Genomic DNA, 16449 nt, shown 5'->3' with positions numbered 1-16449 from the left:
TCCACAACTTCAGGTCCAACAAGGAAAAAACCGAACAGGGCTGAGCGCGCATCCACAAAGAGAATAGACTATGAACATGCTTAGTCTTCCTGTAGACACTTCAAACCCCCACCAGGCTACAACCCTACAGAGACAAGTGACTGAGTCACCTTGAACTGGATCCTATCCTGGAAGGCCAATGTTTTCCCATGGGAAGACAAAGGATTCCATTATACACATAAAGTAGCTAAGTTTCAAGCTTCAGTTCAGTACAGATGGATTCCAGGAACCCATGCAATCTGTCTGAAACAGCCTTTAGGGCAGTCGTTCCCATCCTTTTCCAGATGGGGACCCATTTTGACAATTCAGGTGATCCACAGCAATTCAAAAATGGGGGGAGGAGGGAGGGCCTGGGAAGACACTTGGTGACCCTTTTGGAATGTAATGGCGACCCATACGTGGGTCCTGACCCATAGGTTGGGAAACCCTGCTTTGGGGTGAGAAAATGTTATTTATAGCCAGTGTCCTTAGTGTATTAAGTCTAGTTTGTGCGTCTGTTTTATTTGTTCCAGAATCTGCTTTGTTCTGTTTGATGGCTCGAATAGGTATATCTACACTGCACGGCTATTTTGAAATAAGCTATTCCGGAATAGTTAAAATAGCACGTCTACACTATAGGGAAGCCTCAGAATTAGTCCGAGGCAGGATTCCCTAATGTAGATGTGGTATCGCAATTCAGAGCCTCAGGAGGGATAACTTAGAATGGCCGCGGTGAGGGCTAGTTCAGAATAGGCATTATTCCTCATAGAATGAGGTTTACCGATTTCGGAATAAGCTGTCCGTTATTTCAAAATTGTTTCGAGATAACGGAATGGCTGTGTAGACGCTCGCCTTGTTATTTTGAAATAGTGCTAGTTATCTGGAACTAATAGTGCAGTGTAGTCCATAATGACTTAAAATCCAGTGGTCTCTGGCTGATGAATGTGGGTTTTTTTGTTTAGTCTCAAACCCGGTGTACACAGTTCATAATTGGAAGGGGCAAAGGGCTGTGCTTATCCTCTTCCACGTGGAGGGAAGGGCAGAATTTTCTATCACTTTAACTCTTCACTCCCAGGGAGGTGGTTACCTGAGTTCTGGGACAAGCTCCTAATGCTGAGTCTTCCCAGAGCTGGTGTCAGTGCCTGTGTCTTTCTGCAGTGGGATGTGGCCCTGCCTGTGTGCATGCTAGAGAGACTGGCTCAGCAGGACATAGTAAGGGGTTTCCAGACTGGCAGGACAGGTGGGCTCAGTGGTAACCCATTATCTCAGTTAGCTTCCCAAAGGGGTAAACTGTGACACTCAGGGAGAAGTGCTGAGGTGGGATCCACAAGTACATAAGAACATAAGAACGGCCGTACTGGGTCAGACCAAAGGTCCATCTAGCCCAGTATCTTGTCTGCCGACAGTGGCCAGCACCAAGTGCCCCAGAGAGGGTGGACCGAAGACAACGATCAAGCAATTTGTCTCCTGCCATCCCTCTCCAGCCTCTGACAAACGGTGGCCAAGGGCACCATTTTATCCCCTGGCTAATAGCCTTTTATGGACCTAACCTCCAGGAAATTATCTAGCTTCTCTTTAAACTCTATTATAGTCCTAGCCTTCACAGCCTCCTCTGGCAAGGAGTTCCACAGGTTGACTACCTGCTGTGTGAAGAAGAACTTTCTTTTATTAGTTTTAAACCTGCTACCCATTAATTTCATTGGGTGTCCTCTAGTTCTTCTATTTAGGGAACTAATAAATAACTTTTCTTTATCGGCCTTCTCCACACCACTCATGATTTTATAGACCTCTATCATATCCCCCATCAGTCTCCTCTTTTCTAAACTGAAAAGTCCCAGTCGCTTTAACCTCTCCTCATATGGGATCATATGGTATCTGCACTTGGTTCTGATAAGCTCTATGAACACGCCTCTACCTCATAGAATCACAGAACACTAGAACTAGAAGGGACCTTGAGAGGTCATCGAGTCCAGTCCCCTGCCCGCACGGCAGGGCTGAGCACCGTCTAGATCATCCCTGACAGGTGTCTGTCCAACCTGCTCTGAAATATCTCCAGTGATGGAGATTCCACAACCTCCCTAGGCTTGGAATCATTCACTCCTGTTAACGTGGAAGTGAATGAGACGGATCTGCAGTCAGAGAAGTGTTACAAACCTGGGAGCAGGATTTCTCTTGGCATCTCTCATTTAGCCGACAGATCTCAGCCCTCAGGCAGCCTGGCAGCAGGATCGCTCTATCCCCACTGAGGGGTTATTTGTACTTGTTGACTCTAGACCTGCATTTGTCAAACTTTGTCTTGCAGCTATTTTGGATGGGCCTTCTTTTGTCTGTTGCGGGAAGGGCATAGAGAGAACTCAGCAGAGAGCGGCTCATGATGGCGTCTGAGTACTGCTGTGCTACAAACCACAACAGACAACCTCCGGGGGGAGCTCTGCTCTACACACACAGGCCATGTGAACCATTCGCAAACCCGCGGGAGAGCCGTTTCCCAGCGGAGAGAAACCGAAGCACAGAGGCCGCTGTCGACACATTGAACTAATCGCACGGTTCAAGGGGTCTGTGTCCAAGGTCAGGAGCTGCCTGCAGACACCGTCATCACAATTATACCCAGCATGGAAGGATTCAATGCTACGCTGACAATAACCCGCCAGCCAAATTCTGCCTCCAACCCAGTGCAAGCGGTTGCTGTTGGATCTGATGAGACTAAGGCAGCCGCCACTTTGTGAGGGTGGAATCAGACCTCACAGGGAAGAGCCTGGACACCGAATATTACCCCCACCCCCCGCCCTGGCCGAACATACAGGGGAGTCTGGCACAAGGTGGAGAGTTGGGAAGCCTGTGGGGTAAATTCTCACTAAATTCACGTTTCCCAGCCATGCCCCATTGGATATCCTGGCCCTTCCATGCAGGTAAAGGAGGGTGAAACTGTGAGTGTCCCCAGGCTAAGCACCGTTCCTGCAGACCTGCCTTCTCGACGTGTGACTCTCCCCAGACCCGGCTCCTGCCCCTCTCTGAGCTTCCCTGGCCAAGAAGAACATATGGGAACCTCTCCACCCCACACATCATCTGTCTCAGCATCGTGCTTCCTCTGTGTTACCTTGTGAGGCAGGGGCGGGTGCTGCTAACAAGGCTATTTCTGGGCTCCTCAGCCCTGCACTCACCCAGCTCCGGCACAGCAGAGAGGGGCTGACGTGGCAGCGGGCGGTGTCCGGAGCAGCTCTGTGCTGGGCCAGAGGAGAGCTGTGTGGGGAGATTTATAACCATCGCTGTGCAATCCCAGCAGGGTCTGGGCCTCCCCTGAGCAGCTGAGAGCAGGAGACCCATGCTTTTCCCATTGCCTGGGTGTACGGCACCCTAAGGGAGTGAGGGAGGGTAATGCCCCAGGGAGAAATGGAGACAGTCCCCCTGCCTGGGTGTACAGTGTCCCCGGGGAGCCGTAAAGGGCAATTAGCCAGGGACAGTGGGGAAACGGTCCTTATTATCCGACCAATTAGAAGCCAAGCTCAGTTGCTAAGGGCTATGACCTTGGCATTCACAGATCTGCTGCAAGAAAATCACTCACCTGGGTTTGGTGGCAGAAGCCACAACCTGTGATAGTCGTTGCACATTTGAGCGGCATTGTGACCCCATCAGGCAGGTCACAGTGCCACTCGCTGCCCCTGGGTTTGGCCGGCTCCCTCTGCGCCCACTGTTACATATCAGGTTTCTGGGGGCACCGCTAAGAGGTAAAACAGGGGAAAATTGCTTAAAACCAGGGCTTCGTACAGCCCATGACTCCTAGACTCATAGACTTTAAGGTCAGAAGGGACCTTGATCATCTAGTCTGACCCCCTGCACAGTGCAGGCCACAGAACCTCACCCACCCCTCCTAGAATAATCCTCTCACCTAGATCTCAGATACTGAAGCCCTCAAATACTTTGAAGACCCCAAGATGCAGAGAATCCTCTAGCTGTGATCTGTGCCCCATGCTACAGAGGAAGGCGAAAAACCTCCAGGGCCTCTGCCAATCTACCCTGGAGGAAAATTCCTTCCTGACTCCAAATATGGCGATCAGCTAAACCCTGAGCATGTGGGCAAGACTCACCAGCCAGACACCCAGAAAGTTCTCTATAGTAACTCCTATCATCCCTCCATTGATCTATTTCCCACTGATAATGAATGGTCAATTAGTTACCAAGATCATGTTATCTCATCAAACCATCCCCTTCAGAAACCCATCTAGCTTAATCTTGAAGCCAGCTAGATCTTTTGCCCCCACTACTTCCCTTGGAAGGCCGTTCCAGAACCTCACTCCTCTAATGGTTAGAAACCTTCGTCTCATCTCAAGCCTAAACTTCCTACTCGCCATTTTATATCCATTGATGACGGGGGATCCTCCTCTAGAAGAACCAAACCAGCCATCCAGAGCACTTCTGTTTGCCACACTGGCCAGCAAGACTCCCCAGCTTCTCCTGTGCCACAACCAGCACCACTGGCTACACAGAGGAGAGGCTCTGAGAAGTAATCCACAGGAGGAGAAGGAAAGAGCCTGGCGCACAGGCCTGGTGCTTGAACCGAAGCTGGCGAGAGTTATGCTACAAGTCACAGACAGGCCGTGTCACAAGCAGATGTTTGCCTGCGAGTCCGTGTTTCTCGGCACTAGACCTGCTAGTGCTGCTAAAAGCACATGAAGTGTGTAAATACATTCCAGCGGGACAGTACAGAGACAACCAGATAAGTACACGATAAAATAGTTTGAAACAAGAGTGAAAGCATAAAAATGGGAGGTGAATTTGCTTTGGAGGAAAGTCCAAGGGGAGGTACCAAACATGTGATTAGTGGGTAAGATGAATTTACATTGGGTATCATGGATTGTTCATTTCTGTCTATAAATGTTGGGGTACCTCACTTACTTCTTTGGCCAGCCCTATGGGGCGATAGTGATATCCATACTATCGATTGACCTGTGTCCATTGTTCTGGGTACAAACACAAAGGGGCTTGCAGGCCATCTGGCTACTGACAGCTATTAATGAACTTTGTTTGACAATGAACCTGACTCGGGTGCCTTCGTATCTTATCTGAGACTGTGGTCTTTGGGGGCTCTTGTGAAGTCAATTATAGAATCATAGACTCATAGAGCTGGAAGAGACCTCAGGAGTCATCAAGTCCAGCCCCTGCCCAAAGCAGGACGAACCCCAATTACATCATCCTAGCCAGGGCTTTGTCAAGCTGAGACTTAAAAACCTCTGGGGATGGAGATTTCACCCATTCCCTAGGGAACCCATCCCAGTGCCTCCCCACCCTCCTAGGGAAATAGTTTTTCCTAATATCCAACCTAGACCTCCCCCACTGTAACTTGAGACCATTGCTCCTCGTTCTGCCATCTTCCACCACTGAGAACAGCCTCTCTCCATCCTCCTTGGAACCTCCCTTCAGGAAGTTGAAGGCTGCTCTCAAATCCCCCCTCACTCTTCTCTTCTGCAGACTAAACAAACCCAAATACCTCAGTCTTTCCTCATAGGTCATGTGCTCCAGCCCCCTCATCATTTTGGTCACCCCTACTGGACCCTCTCCACTGCGTCCTCATCCTTTCTGTAGTGGGGGGCCCAGAACTGGACACAATGCTCCAGATGTGACCTCACCAGAGCCGAATAAAAGGGACTAATCACTTCTCTAGATCTGCTGGCAATGCTCTTCCTAATGCAACATAATATGCCATTAGCCTTCTTGGCTACAAGGGCGCCTGTTGACTCACATCCAGCTTTCCATCCGCTGTAGTCCCCAGGTCCTTTTCTGCAGAACTACCTGTAACAATGCTTGGGATTCTTCCACCCCAAGTGCCGGACTCTGTACTTGTCCTTGTTGAACCTCATCAGTTTTCTTTTGGTCTAATCCTCTAATCTGTCTAGGTCACTCTGAACCCTATCCCTGCCCAGTGTATCTCTCTCTCCCTCCCCCTAGTCTGCAAACTTGCTGAGTGTACAATCCAACCCCTCATCCAGGTCGTTAATAAAGATGTTGAAGAAATACTCAAGCCACTGAGCTATCCCTCCCTTATTATTAAGGTTTATTGATAAAAGAAATAAAAGGTGGAGAGTAAAATTGTTTTAGGAAACAAATGAGATTTGACAAATTACCACATTCTGGTGCAGGCTTGTAGCAGAGATGGAATATTCTCCTGCCTTAAAAGTCTTCACATTACATCCTTTCTTAGGATGGGTCAAAATCCTTCTCGGCCCTTTGTTCATAGCAAAGGGAATTCTGCAGTGAAGAGCAAGAGTGAAGACAGAGATGGAGGAACCCCCAGGACTCCGTTTATACCCTTGGCCACGTGGAGGGCATCTTATTGTTTTCCCTGTACAGAGATACCTCCCAAAATTAAGATTTTCAAGCAAGCAAGTCACCGGTCCGTGTCCTTTTTAGGCACTCATCCCTGGCATACCTGCTTGACTGCAAGTGTACAGCAAAATTCCTCAGATGTGCATTGGCAACACTTAAGGTCCTTTGTCAGTCCACAATAGATAGGAAAGGCCTGCTGGTGTCTCTCAGGAACGAATACTTGAAAGATCTGTCCAGAGTCAATACTCACAACTTCCTATACAAAATAAGGCAGGCGTGTGAATAGTATAAAGAGAATCCGCAAAGCATTAGCTTTCAATAGACACCTCACTTAGCCCACTTTATGTAACCTTTGGGGAGACCGCACAGCCGTGGGTGTAACAAAGCTTTGCATGTTCCCAACAAAAATCCAGTAACTTCACATGGTAGATCGGGGCGGGTAAGGTTTGGACCAGGGCTTAGATCTGGGTTTACTGGCTCAGGCCAGGGTGCAGTCTACTCATATCTCTTCTGCCTGACCGTGACCAAATTAGGCGCTTGAGAGAAAGGTGCAAGACCCTCTGCATGAGGCAGGGGGTAACCTGCCCCTAGGGGACTTTTCCTCCTGACCTCCAATCAGGAGAGATCGGCTGGTGGCCTGAAGTAATTGCTGGCTTTGTCTTAGACTCCCTGGGTGATCCTTGGGGAAGTCCGTAGGCTGTACCCCCCTGGCTGTGACATGGGTGCCTGCAACACAATTTGGATTGACCCCCCTGGGGCAGGCACAGTCTCTAGCTGTATTTTGCACAGCACCTCATACGAGGAGGCCTGGTCTCATTGGACTGGGTGAAAATACACCAATAACAGTGCTCTACGGCAGTGAAAAGAGCCTGACAATCATGTTTCTTATCCCTGCTGCCCAGGCAGGCTGCAGTGAGATTCTACCGCAGGGGGGTGACCGAGCCATCTGGATCCCCTGCCTTGTGGGTCCTGATGTTGACTGCATGGAACTTGCACCGCAGCGGCTGACCCATCCCATGGGCCATCAGGCTGGTTTGAGGCCCAAGATGTGGAGCACACTTTGCCGGATCCCTGGGGTTCTCACCCCATAGATGAGGGGGTTCATCATGGGAGGGAGGAGCAGGTAAATGTTGGCGATGAGGATGTGGACATGGGGAGCCACGTGGCCAAAGCGGTGGGAGAGGAAGGTGAAGATCGCTGGGGTGTAGAACACCAGCATGACGCAGACGTGGGAGCTGCAGGTGCTGAGGGACTTGCGCCGGGCCTGCTTGGAGGGCAGGCTGAAGACAGCCCGGAGGATCAGGATGTAAGACAGGACAATAAGAATGAAATCTAACCCCCCAGTGAAAAATGCTATGGCCAGACTGTAGGCACTTATGACTGTGGTGTCCACACAAGCCAGTTTTGCCAGGGCCATGAACTCACAATAGGTGTGAGAAATGACATGGGTCCCACAATATGGGAGCTGCTTCAGCAGGAACGGGTGTGGGCCTAGTAACATGATCCCCCTCACCACAACAACAAGACCTATCTTGGCTATGGCCTGATGGGTCAGGATGGCCGAGTGTCGCAGCGGGTTACAGATGGCAACGTAGCGATCGAAGGCCATGGCCAGCATGAACCCGGACTCCATGGTATGAAGTGAATGAATTAAAAAAATCTGGATCAGGCAAGCGTCGATATGAATGGCCTGGTCCCTGAACCAGAAAATGCAGAGGGTTTTGGGCATGGCAGCAGTTGAGATAACCAGGTCGGCGAAGGCCAGCATGGCGAGGAAAAGGTACATGGGCTCATGGAGGCTCGGCTCAGTCTTGATCACAGCCAGGAGGAGGCAGTTCCCTAGGAGGGACAGGATGTAGACCGAGCAGAAGGGGATGGAGATCCAGACGTGGGCTGCCTCCAGCCCCGGGATGCCGAGTAGGATGAAGGTGGAGGGGTGGGGTGTGGTCCAGTTGGAAGCTGCCATGGTGAGGCTGACTGGGTGCATTCAGATCCACAGCATGGCTGCTTCCTGACCCTGAAATGAACGATTAATTAATCATTAATTGGCCAATGGGAAGAGGATAAGGGGGATTTTCTTAGCATTATTTTTGCATCTATCCTGGGCTAACAGCAGACAGAAAGTATCCTTGGCTCTTGCCCTCAGCCATTCCATCCGTATTACACGGGGATTAGCAGTGAGCGAGGCTTAGTGTCAATGCAGACCAGTGGTTCTTTTTCCCTACACTCCTCTTGTTAGATGCCCTGTGAGTGGTCTATGAGAAAAAAAAATACTGCTGAGAAGAGACTCATCAGGCCCAGTCCTGAGCTAGTGCGGATGGGCAGAGAACCACTAAAGTTGTCTCCATTGACGCCAGCCGGAGATTCAACGTAGGGCAGCCTGCTGAAAGAGAGACCAGATCAGAACCATTTCCACTGACTCTGCATTGCCGGCTGATTGGCTGCAGCAGGGGAGGGGCGGGAAAGTGAAGGGAGGATTCTCAGTCACGTGGCTTCTGGGATTGGACGGCTCCATCCTGATGGCTGTGGCGCAGTGAGGGCTAATTGGTCCCTTGGAGGGAATCTTCACATAAAGGACACGGTGGGCTTGGAAGACTCAGCTGACCTCCGTATCCTTAAAGACAGCTTCTCTCGGTCAGAGATGCCGCGTGTGGGCATAGCATGGGGGACTATTGCTTCCTCCAGGGCTGTCAAGCCAGCCTCGGTTCCAGCCGTAAGCTCACGGGAGGGGAGCAAACCCAGCAGCCAGATGGTTCTGTGGTGTCTAGAGTCTCTCGTGGCAGGACTCAGAGCTGGAGCGACTCTGCTCTGCTGGAACATCATCCCAGGCTCCACCCGACGTTTCAAAGTGGCAGAACCCGCGGTCAGCAGTCCCCAGCTGATCCCAGGCTCCACCTGGCGCTGCCGCTTTTAAGTTCCCCTTCTCTTCTCTCCCTCCCTCCTCTCCCCCGCCACTTTTATGTGATGGAGGCAGCAAGGGGGGGAGTGACTAGTCGACTATCCTGTCAACTGTCCGATAAGCATTTGCTTATCAGATAATCGACTAGTCGACTAGTCCTTTACATCTCTAGTTCATAATCGGGAGGGGCAAAGGTCTGTGCAATATCCTTCTCCACATGGAGGGAAGGGCAGAATTTTCTGTTTTCACTCCCAGGGCGTGTCTAGACTACAGGGATTTTTTGGAAAAAGTAGCCTTTTTTCAAAAAATCTGTACCTGCCTCTAGATTGCCGCCGCGGTCTTTCGAAAGTAAATCTAAAGAACGTGGCAGTTTTTTCGACCACGGAAAACCTCATTTTACGAGGAAGAAGGCCTTTTTTCAAAAGTGCTCTTTCGAAAAAAGGCGCTATGTAATGCAAACTGTGTTGTTTCAAAAGACAGCATCCAGACTGCCGGGGTGTTCTCTTTCAAAAAAGTGGCTCGCTTTTTCGAAAGTACTGGTCGTCTAGACACTCTCTTTCAAAAGAGGCTTTTTTCGAAAAAGGCGTGTCGTCTAGATGTAGCCCCTGGGAGGTGGGCACCTGAGTGCTGGGACAAGCCCCTAACGCAGAGTCTTTCCAGAGCTGGTCTCAGTGCCTGTATCTTTCTGAAGCTGGGTGTGGCCCTGCCCGTGTGGGTGCTGAAGGAGCCAGCAGAGACTCGCTCAACAGGACATAGTAAGAGGTATCCAGGCTGGCAGGATACGTGGGCTCGGTGGTATCCCACTATCCCAGGTGGTATCCCAAAGTGGGGGGCAAATCCTCACAGTCATGCTAGCCTCGTGGGGAGTGGTGATGTGGGATCCACGAAAGTCTGAGCTTGGCTCCGGGAAGCACTGTGCACACGCCTTTACACAAATGACTCCTGCTAACCTGGATGTGAACGGGACGGATCTGCTGCCAGAGGAGTGTGACTAACCTGCAGGTCACTCGTGGGAGATGGTTTTCTCTTGGAATCTCCCCTTTAACGCTCAGGCAGCTGGACAGGACCCTAACGGAGCCGGCTCCGGGAATCAGCTCACTCCATCCCACGTGCGGTGATGCAAACTCTTCTGTCCTTTGTGGGTCAGGCAGAGAGTGAATTTGGCAGAGTTGATCATCATGGCGTCTGAGGACTGATGTACTACAAACAACACCAGACCACCCACAGAGAAAGCCCTGCCCCGCACACGTATGGGACCTGAACCATTCACAAACCTTGTGGGAGAGCACACACCCAGGAGACAGAAACTGAAGACCAGAGACCCTTATCAATACATTGAATAAATCCCCCATTTCCAGGGGCTGCAGTGTCCGAGGGCAGAAGCTGCCTGCAGACATCGTCATCACAATTACAGTCCCCCACCATCCAAATTCGGCCTCCAGCCCGGTGCAGTTGGGGGCTGTTGGATCCGATGCGACTAAGGCAGCAGCCACTTTGTGAGGGCGGAATCAGACCTCACAGGGAAGAGCCTAGACACAGAATATCGCCCCACTCATCCCGCCCAGAATGTACAGGGGACTCCGCCATAAGGAGGAGAGCTGGGAAGCCTGTTGGGGAGAGGGAAATTCACTCCTGAGTTCACTTTTCCCAGCCAAGCCCCACGGGACAGCCTTGCCCTTCTGAGCAGTTAAAGTGGAATGGAACTGAATGTTCCTAGGCTAAGCACCTTTCCTGCAGACCAGCCGTCTGGACGTGGCTCCCAGCGACCTGCTCTGAGGTTCCCTGCCTTCTGACGACCTGCAGGGTCCCCCACACCCATCTCAGCTCTCTGCTTCTTCTGGGCTCTAGTGTGACTATTAACCAGGGTTATTTCTGAGTTCCCCAGCCCCAAACTCACCAAGCTCCTGAGCTACACAGAGGGGCTGACGTGGGCAATGGGCGGTGTCCTGAGCGGCTCTGTGCTGGGCCGGAGGAGAGCTGGGCGGGGAGGTTTATAGCCATCGCGGTGCAATCCCAGCAGGGTTTGGGCCTCCCCTGAGCAGAGTGCATGAGACAAACTGTATTCGGTATTCGACGCCCCGAGGGAGCTGGGGAGGATAATGAGCCAGGGCCCAGCAGAGACAATGGGGAAAACACACCGTGTAATTATCAAACAAATTGTTTGTTTAGTTATCAGACAAATGAAAGGCCAGGCAGAGTTTGCTGAAGGTCAGGAACTCTTGGCCCCATTCAACTGCTGTAGGTTCTTGAAGTCATTCAGAAATTTGGAGGCAAGAGAATCGCTGAGTGTCATTTGGTGGCCGAAAGCACAACATTGGAGAGTTGCTGCAAATTTGAGTGGCAGTAAGACGCCCCCCCCCCACACACACACACACAGCCCAGGTGACAATGCTACGCACTGCCTCTGGGTCTGGCCAACTCTGTGTGATGGTACCGACTGGGCACCCTCAGCAGTTTGGCTCCTCCATGACCTTGAGGTTTCCACACTCTGTGGCTGCCTGGTCATGCCAGAGTTCAGGCTCAGGACGTCCCCAAGGAGAAGTGGGAGTCAGGGTTTGTTCTGGGACTGGAGAGTTTCCCATAAGGCCACCATGGGTCTCTGATCTGGGGCTGGCTCAAGAGCTCAGGGATCAGATCTAGGGGAACATGTAACCCCAATCGGAGGGCAAAGGACCCTTTTGCCAACTCAGCATCTGACTCCCGGATTGAAGTCCCTCATTGCATCACAGTTTCTCTTCCTGTACCGTATGGTAGGTATCTGAGAGCATTGCAACCCATTCCAGGTCTAGTATCTAGGATAAGGGTTCCACTAAATGCGCCACGTGGATGCAGCACAGTTGACCCCCTTGGCCAGAAGCTCTCCCATTGGCACAGCACCGTCTACACTCTTGCTTAGGCTGGTATCGCGGTAGCGCTCAGCTGTGGGGAGGTGTCACGACCCTTGCGGCGTATTTATACCGAAGCAATTCCGTCATTTCGGCCTACCCTGCAATAGGCAGCATCGTAGTCAGGGCTCCCTGGCGTGGTGTCCTGACAGACCTGCTCCTTCAGGGATGGCAGCCCTTCGGCTGTGGGCACGTGCTCCTCTGGGTGCCATATTGCCTGGTGCAAATAGCCACCACAGCAGACTCTGAGAGAGCCCCCAAAGACACAAAATCAGATAACGATCCATGGTGTCCGGACAGGTTTATTATCAAACAAATCCGGTAATGGCTGTCACTAGACTCTACCAAGCCACTATGTACACGTACCCCCTGATGACGGAGAGCTCAGTCAGTCCCAGGGAAGAGACACTGCTCCTTAGCCTGGGCAAAGACAACTCCTTTGGGGTACAAATTTTACACGGAGATACAGACAAGTTGCATGTCACTCCTGATGTACCAGGTTGCTGCCCTCTGACACTACTTATATACCACCTCATGCCTGAGGGATTCAACCACTGTCTATCAACCTGTCGGTTTGGACCCGGTCCTGAACCTAGGTGAGAAGGCCTGTTATTTGTGGGGAGGAGGTTGGTCCTGAGAGGTTTCTTCACGAGGTGTTTCTGTTGCGACCCCTTTGGAATGTGCTTATGGCCTATACCTAGCACCTCTTAGGTGTGAGAGTTTCTCTCATATCAGCCCTGTTCTTGCCAACATCTGAGGGCAGGGTCTGCCCCTGGTTTCCAGCTTCCCTTTGCTTTATATTAGCAAAGTCTTGACCTCAGGGCTCACAACTGGCTTATGTTTCAGGCCCTCATCCTGCTACAGGCAGCACCAGGGCTGACCTTTAGTTTACCGATCAATAAGAAAGAGACCTTGGAGTCACTGTGGAAATCATTGGCAAAGGGGCAGAACGATACCATATTACTTCTGTGTAAATAGAAGGTCTATCGGAATTGGAAAAGGTACCGAAAAGGGCAACTGAATGAGGAGAGATTAATGGGACTGGAACTTTTTAGCTTGGAAAAGAGATGATGAAGGGAACTGTGATGGGGTGGACTAGAACTGACGCCCCCTGCTGGAGGCCTTGCCGCACCCCAGCCCAGGGAGAAGAGCAGAAGAGCTGCTCTCCAGACGTGGCTGACCCAGGGCTGGTGGCTGAAGACTGGCTATGATAAACTACAAATAAATTGCAGAACCCTGGACAGGGCATGGTAAGAACTTGACCTCAGTCCCTGAGAGAGGGGGCTGGACGGAGCTGCTTCTTGAGCAAGTGGCCCAGGGAGTGAGGTAGCAGTGGATGGCAGTGACAATGGGCACCCACTGTTTACAGGGTCCCTGGGCTGGGACCCAGAGGAATGTGTGGGCCTGGGGCTCCCCAAACCCACACTAGCTAGCAAAAGGGGATAAGAAGAAGCCTAGTCCCAAGCAACTGACCAAAAAAGCCATCTGGGAAACCTCCATCCCCCCAAGTCAGGCAGGGCAGAGAAGTGGTGGACATGCCCTTGGCCACAGGGGGGCGCTTACAAGAGGGTGAGCCCTTCACAGAAACATGTGGCGGAGCTCTATCAAATTATGTCTGGAGCGGCGAAAGTAAGGCAGCATAATTTAAGCCTTCCCATAATACAGCCTCTCCCGAGTTACGAACGAGTTACAGACCAAACACTTGGCTGTAACTCGACGTGTTCGTAACTGAGACCCCATTGAGTTACATGGCAGCTGCGCTGCTCGTAAGCATGGATCTCATTCGTAACTCAGAGACCGCATTTAGGACCACTTTGGTCGTAAATGCGAACGGTCATAACTCAACCGTTCGCAACTCGGGGACTGGCTGTATAAGAACCAGGGGGTCACCCAATACCAATCCCAGAAAATGTCTTGACTTTGGCTCCTACTGGGTTCACCCAGCCTGCTCACCTGCTGGGGTTACAGACGATTGGCGAGACCCAAACACGAGGGGGTGGGGGGAGAAAGAGGCCTGTGACAATCAAAACTCCCCTGGGACTTTATGAAGGATTTAGGAGCATTCAATCTGGTGTCCGGGTGCAATTTCAACTGGAGGAATTTCTTTGCATCGCCTGAAAGATTCCCTTGCAGAGGCACCTGGTTGGACATTTCCCTTCCACTTCCTGCCCTCAACTCTTTCTGAGCAGTGGTGGATCGTTGGGCAGAGAGATGGGATGCTGTACGCCCCGGCAAGGAAAAGCAGGGACCTGTTTGTCTCTCAGGGTATGTCTACACTACCCCGCTAGTTCGAACTAGCGGGGTAATGTATGCATACCGCACTTGCTAATGAAGCCCGGGATTTGAATTTCCCGGGCTTCATTAGCATAAGCGGGGAGCCGCCATTTTTAAATCCCCGCTGCTTCGAACCCCGTGAAATGAGGAGTACCGGTAGTTCGGAATAGGCACCCTAGTCCGAACTACCTAGTTCGAGCCCCGTGTAGCCGCGCTACACGGGGTTCGAAGCAGCGGGGATTTAAAAATGGCGGCTCCCCGCTTATGCTAATGAAGCCCGGGAAATTCAAATCCCGGGCTTCATTAGCAAGTGCGGTATGCATACATTACCCTCCTAGTTCGAACTAGGAGGGTAGTGTAGACATACCCTCACTCTCCTCTCAGCCGTGGCTGCTCAGCTACTGTGGAGGGTTCGTTGTGACAGGATGTGGGGGTTCCAATGCCCACAAGGCCCTGTGCTCCTGCTAGAGAAGGCTGGCTGAAGACGTGCGCCTGGCACAGGGAACAGATGGAGGGGAAGTTTGGGGCTGGTCCATATTTCTAACGGGATTGTGCTCCACAGTCTGGGCCTGGCCCCTGGGAAAGTTTTGTCGGCTGCATAAATCAGCTTTACAGCCACTGAGCCTGAAGAGCAGGGACGTCCTTTCTGCACCCCAGGGATTTAGGTTCTTTTCGACATGCGGGGCCCACGCCACTGGGATAGGCCCGGGACCTGGAATATGCCTTGCTTGGAAGGCTGAATGAAAGGTGCCCAGCCTGGGAGGCTGTCAGGGCAGCATTTTGGAAACCGTGTCTTGTGGCCGAGGCTGGGTCGATGCCGAGTGTACAGAGGACCCCATTTGGATCTTCATAGTGGGACCTCCCATGTCTGGGGCGTGCAAGGCCATTGATGCACGGAGGACACCGTTTTCCTTGACAAAATGGCACTTCTGCAGGGAGTGACCTCACCGGCACCATATGCAAGACGTCACGCTGTGTGGGAAGGTGCCATTTTGCTCTTCGAAACGCCATCCTCCGTGTTGTCTGGGGTGCCAGGAGGAAACAATTCACGAAAATGGGGTTGTGCCAGCAAAGAGTATGGGAACGCTTGTCTCAGGGCTTGATCCAACATTCAACTCACACAGACCTGGGAGGATGTGTCCTGTGTCTGAATCCACTGAGACTTGTTTGCACAATATTAGCTCCAATGAAATATCCATGCAAGTTCTGTCTCCCATACTCACAAGCCATCACTACTGGGCAACAGCTGGAGCTCCTGATAGTACATATCTTAGAATCCTCGAATCCTAGCATCCTAGGATTGGAAGAGACCTCGGGAAGTCATAGAGTCCAGCCCCCTGCCCAAAGCAGGACCAACCCCAACTCCATCATCCCAGCCAGGGCTCTGTCAAGCGGGGACTTAAAAACCTCTAGAGAGATTCCGCCCCCTTCCTAGGGAACCCATTCCAGTGCTTCCCCACCCTCCTAGGAAATTGTTTTTCCTAATATCCAACCTAGACCTCCCCCAGAAAGCAGATTGTGAGTTTATTTCATTTCTTAGGTAATCTACATTGATTTGTACATGCAGTACTTATAATGACTTAAAATCTATCTTACTGTACTTAATGAATCTATTTTATATTTTTGGAAACCTAAAACTGTGTTGTTTGAAATGAAAACGAGAAATCTGTTGAGGAACAGAGGTTGGTGCATGGTCCTCTCCACATTGAGGGCAGGATTCCCTGTATGCTGGGCCATTGGGTGGCCGCCCAGGAGAGGTTCAAATGCTGCCCAGGTGATCAGCAGAGCGCCCCGAGCCGCCCACAGCCAGCAGCCTGCCTCTGTGCACACAATACAATGTTTTCCACAAATGGATGGGAAAAAATAGAGGGAACATTGATTGAGGGAGGTGTGAACTGAGTCATAAAGCTCTCATTTATCAGGCTTCTGGCCAGAGCAAGATGGTTCAGCAATGGGGTGCTAATCTGCGGAGCTGGGGTGAACTTAGGCTCTAACTCCAGTTCCCCTTGTCACTCCGTTACCACTGAAAAGACAACGGCTAGAAAAGGGAAA

The 16449-nt window shown here is 51.4% G+C and overlaps 1 protein-coding gene across 1 annotated transcript; it reads right to left on the bottom strand.

The window, feature by feature from the left end:
* Nucleotides 1-6666: 6666 nt before the first annotated feature.
* Nucleotides 6667-9710, bottom strand: LOC102453166 (olfactory receptor 52K2-like). The gene has a single exon (XM_075923151.2). It carries the CDS (start codon nt 8324-8326, stop codon nt 7364-7366), a length of 963 nt encoding a protein of 320 aa, XP_075779266.2. The 5' UTR covers nt 8327-9710; the 3' UTR covers nt 6667-7363.
* Between the last annotated feature and the right edge of the window lie 6739 nt (nt 9711-16449).

Source organism: Pelodiscus sinensis, chromosome 1 (assembly GCF_052426305.1).
Source record: "Pelodiscus sinensis isolate ZL-2025 chromosome 1, ASM5242630v1, whole genome shotgun sequence".
In the NCBI taxonomy this organism is placed as follows: Eukaryota; Metazoa; Chordata; order Testudines; family Trionychidae; genus Pelodiscus; species Pelodiscus sinensis.
Note: the sequence above shows the minus strand (reverse complement) of the source record. Positions and strands in the feature narration are given on the sequence as shown.

Excerpts from the sequence above, each read along its gene's own strand:
- LOC102453166 (XM_075923151.2), bottom strand. The coding sequence starts at position 8,326 with ATGCACCCAGTCAGCCTCACCATGGCAGCTTCCAACTGGACCACACCC.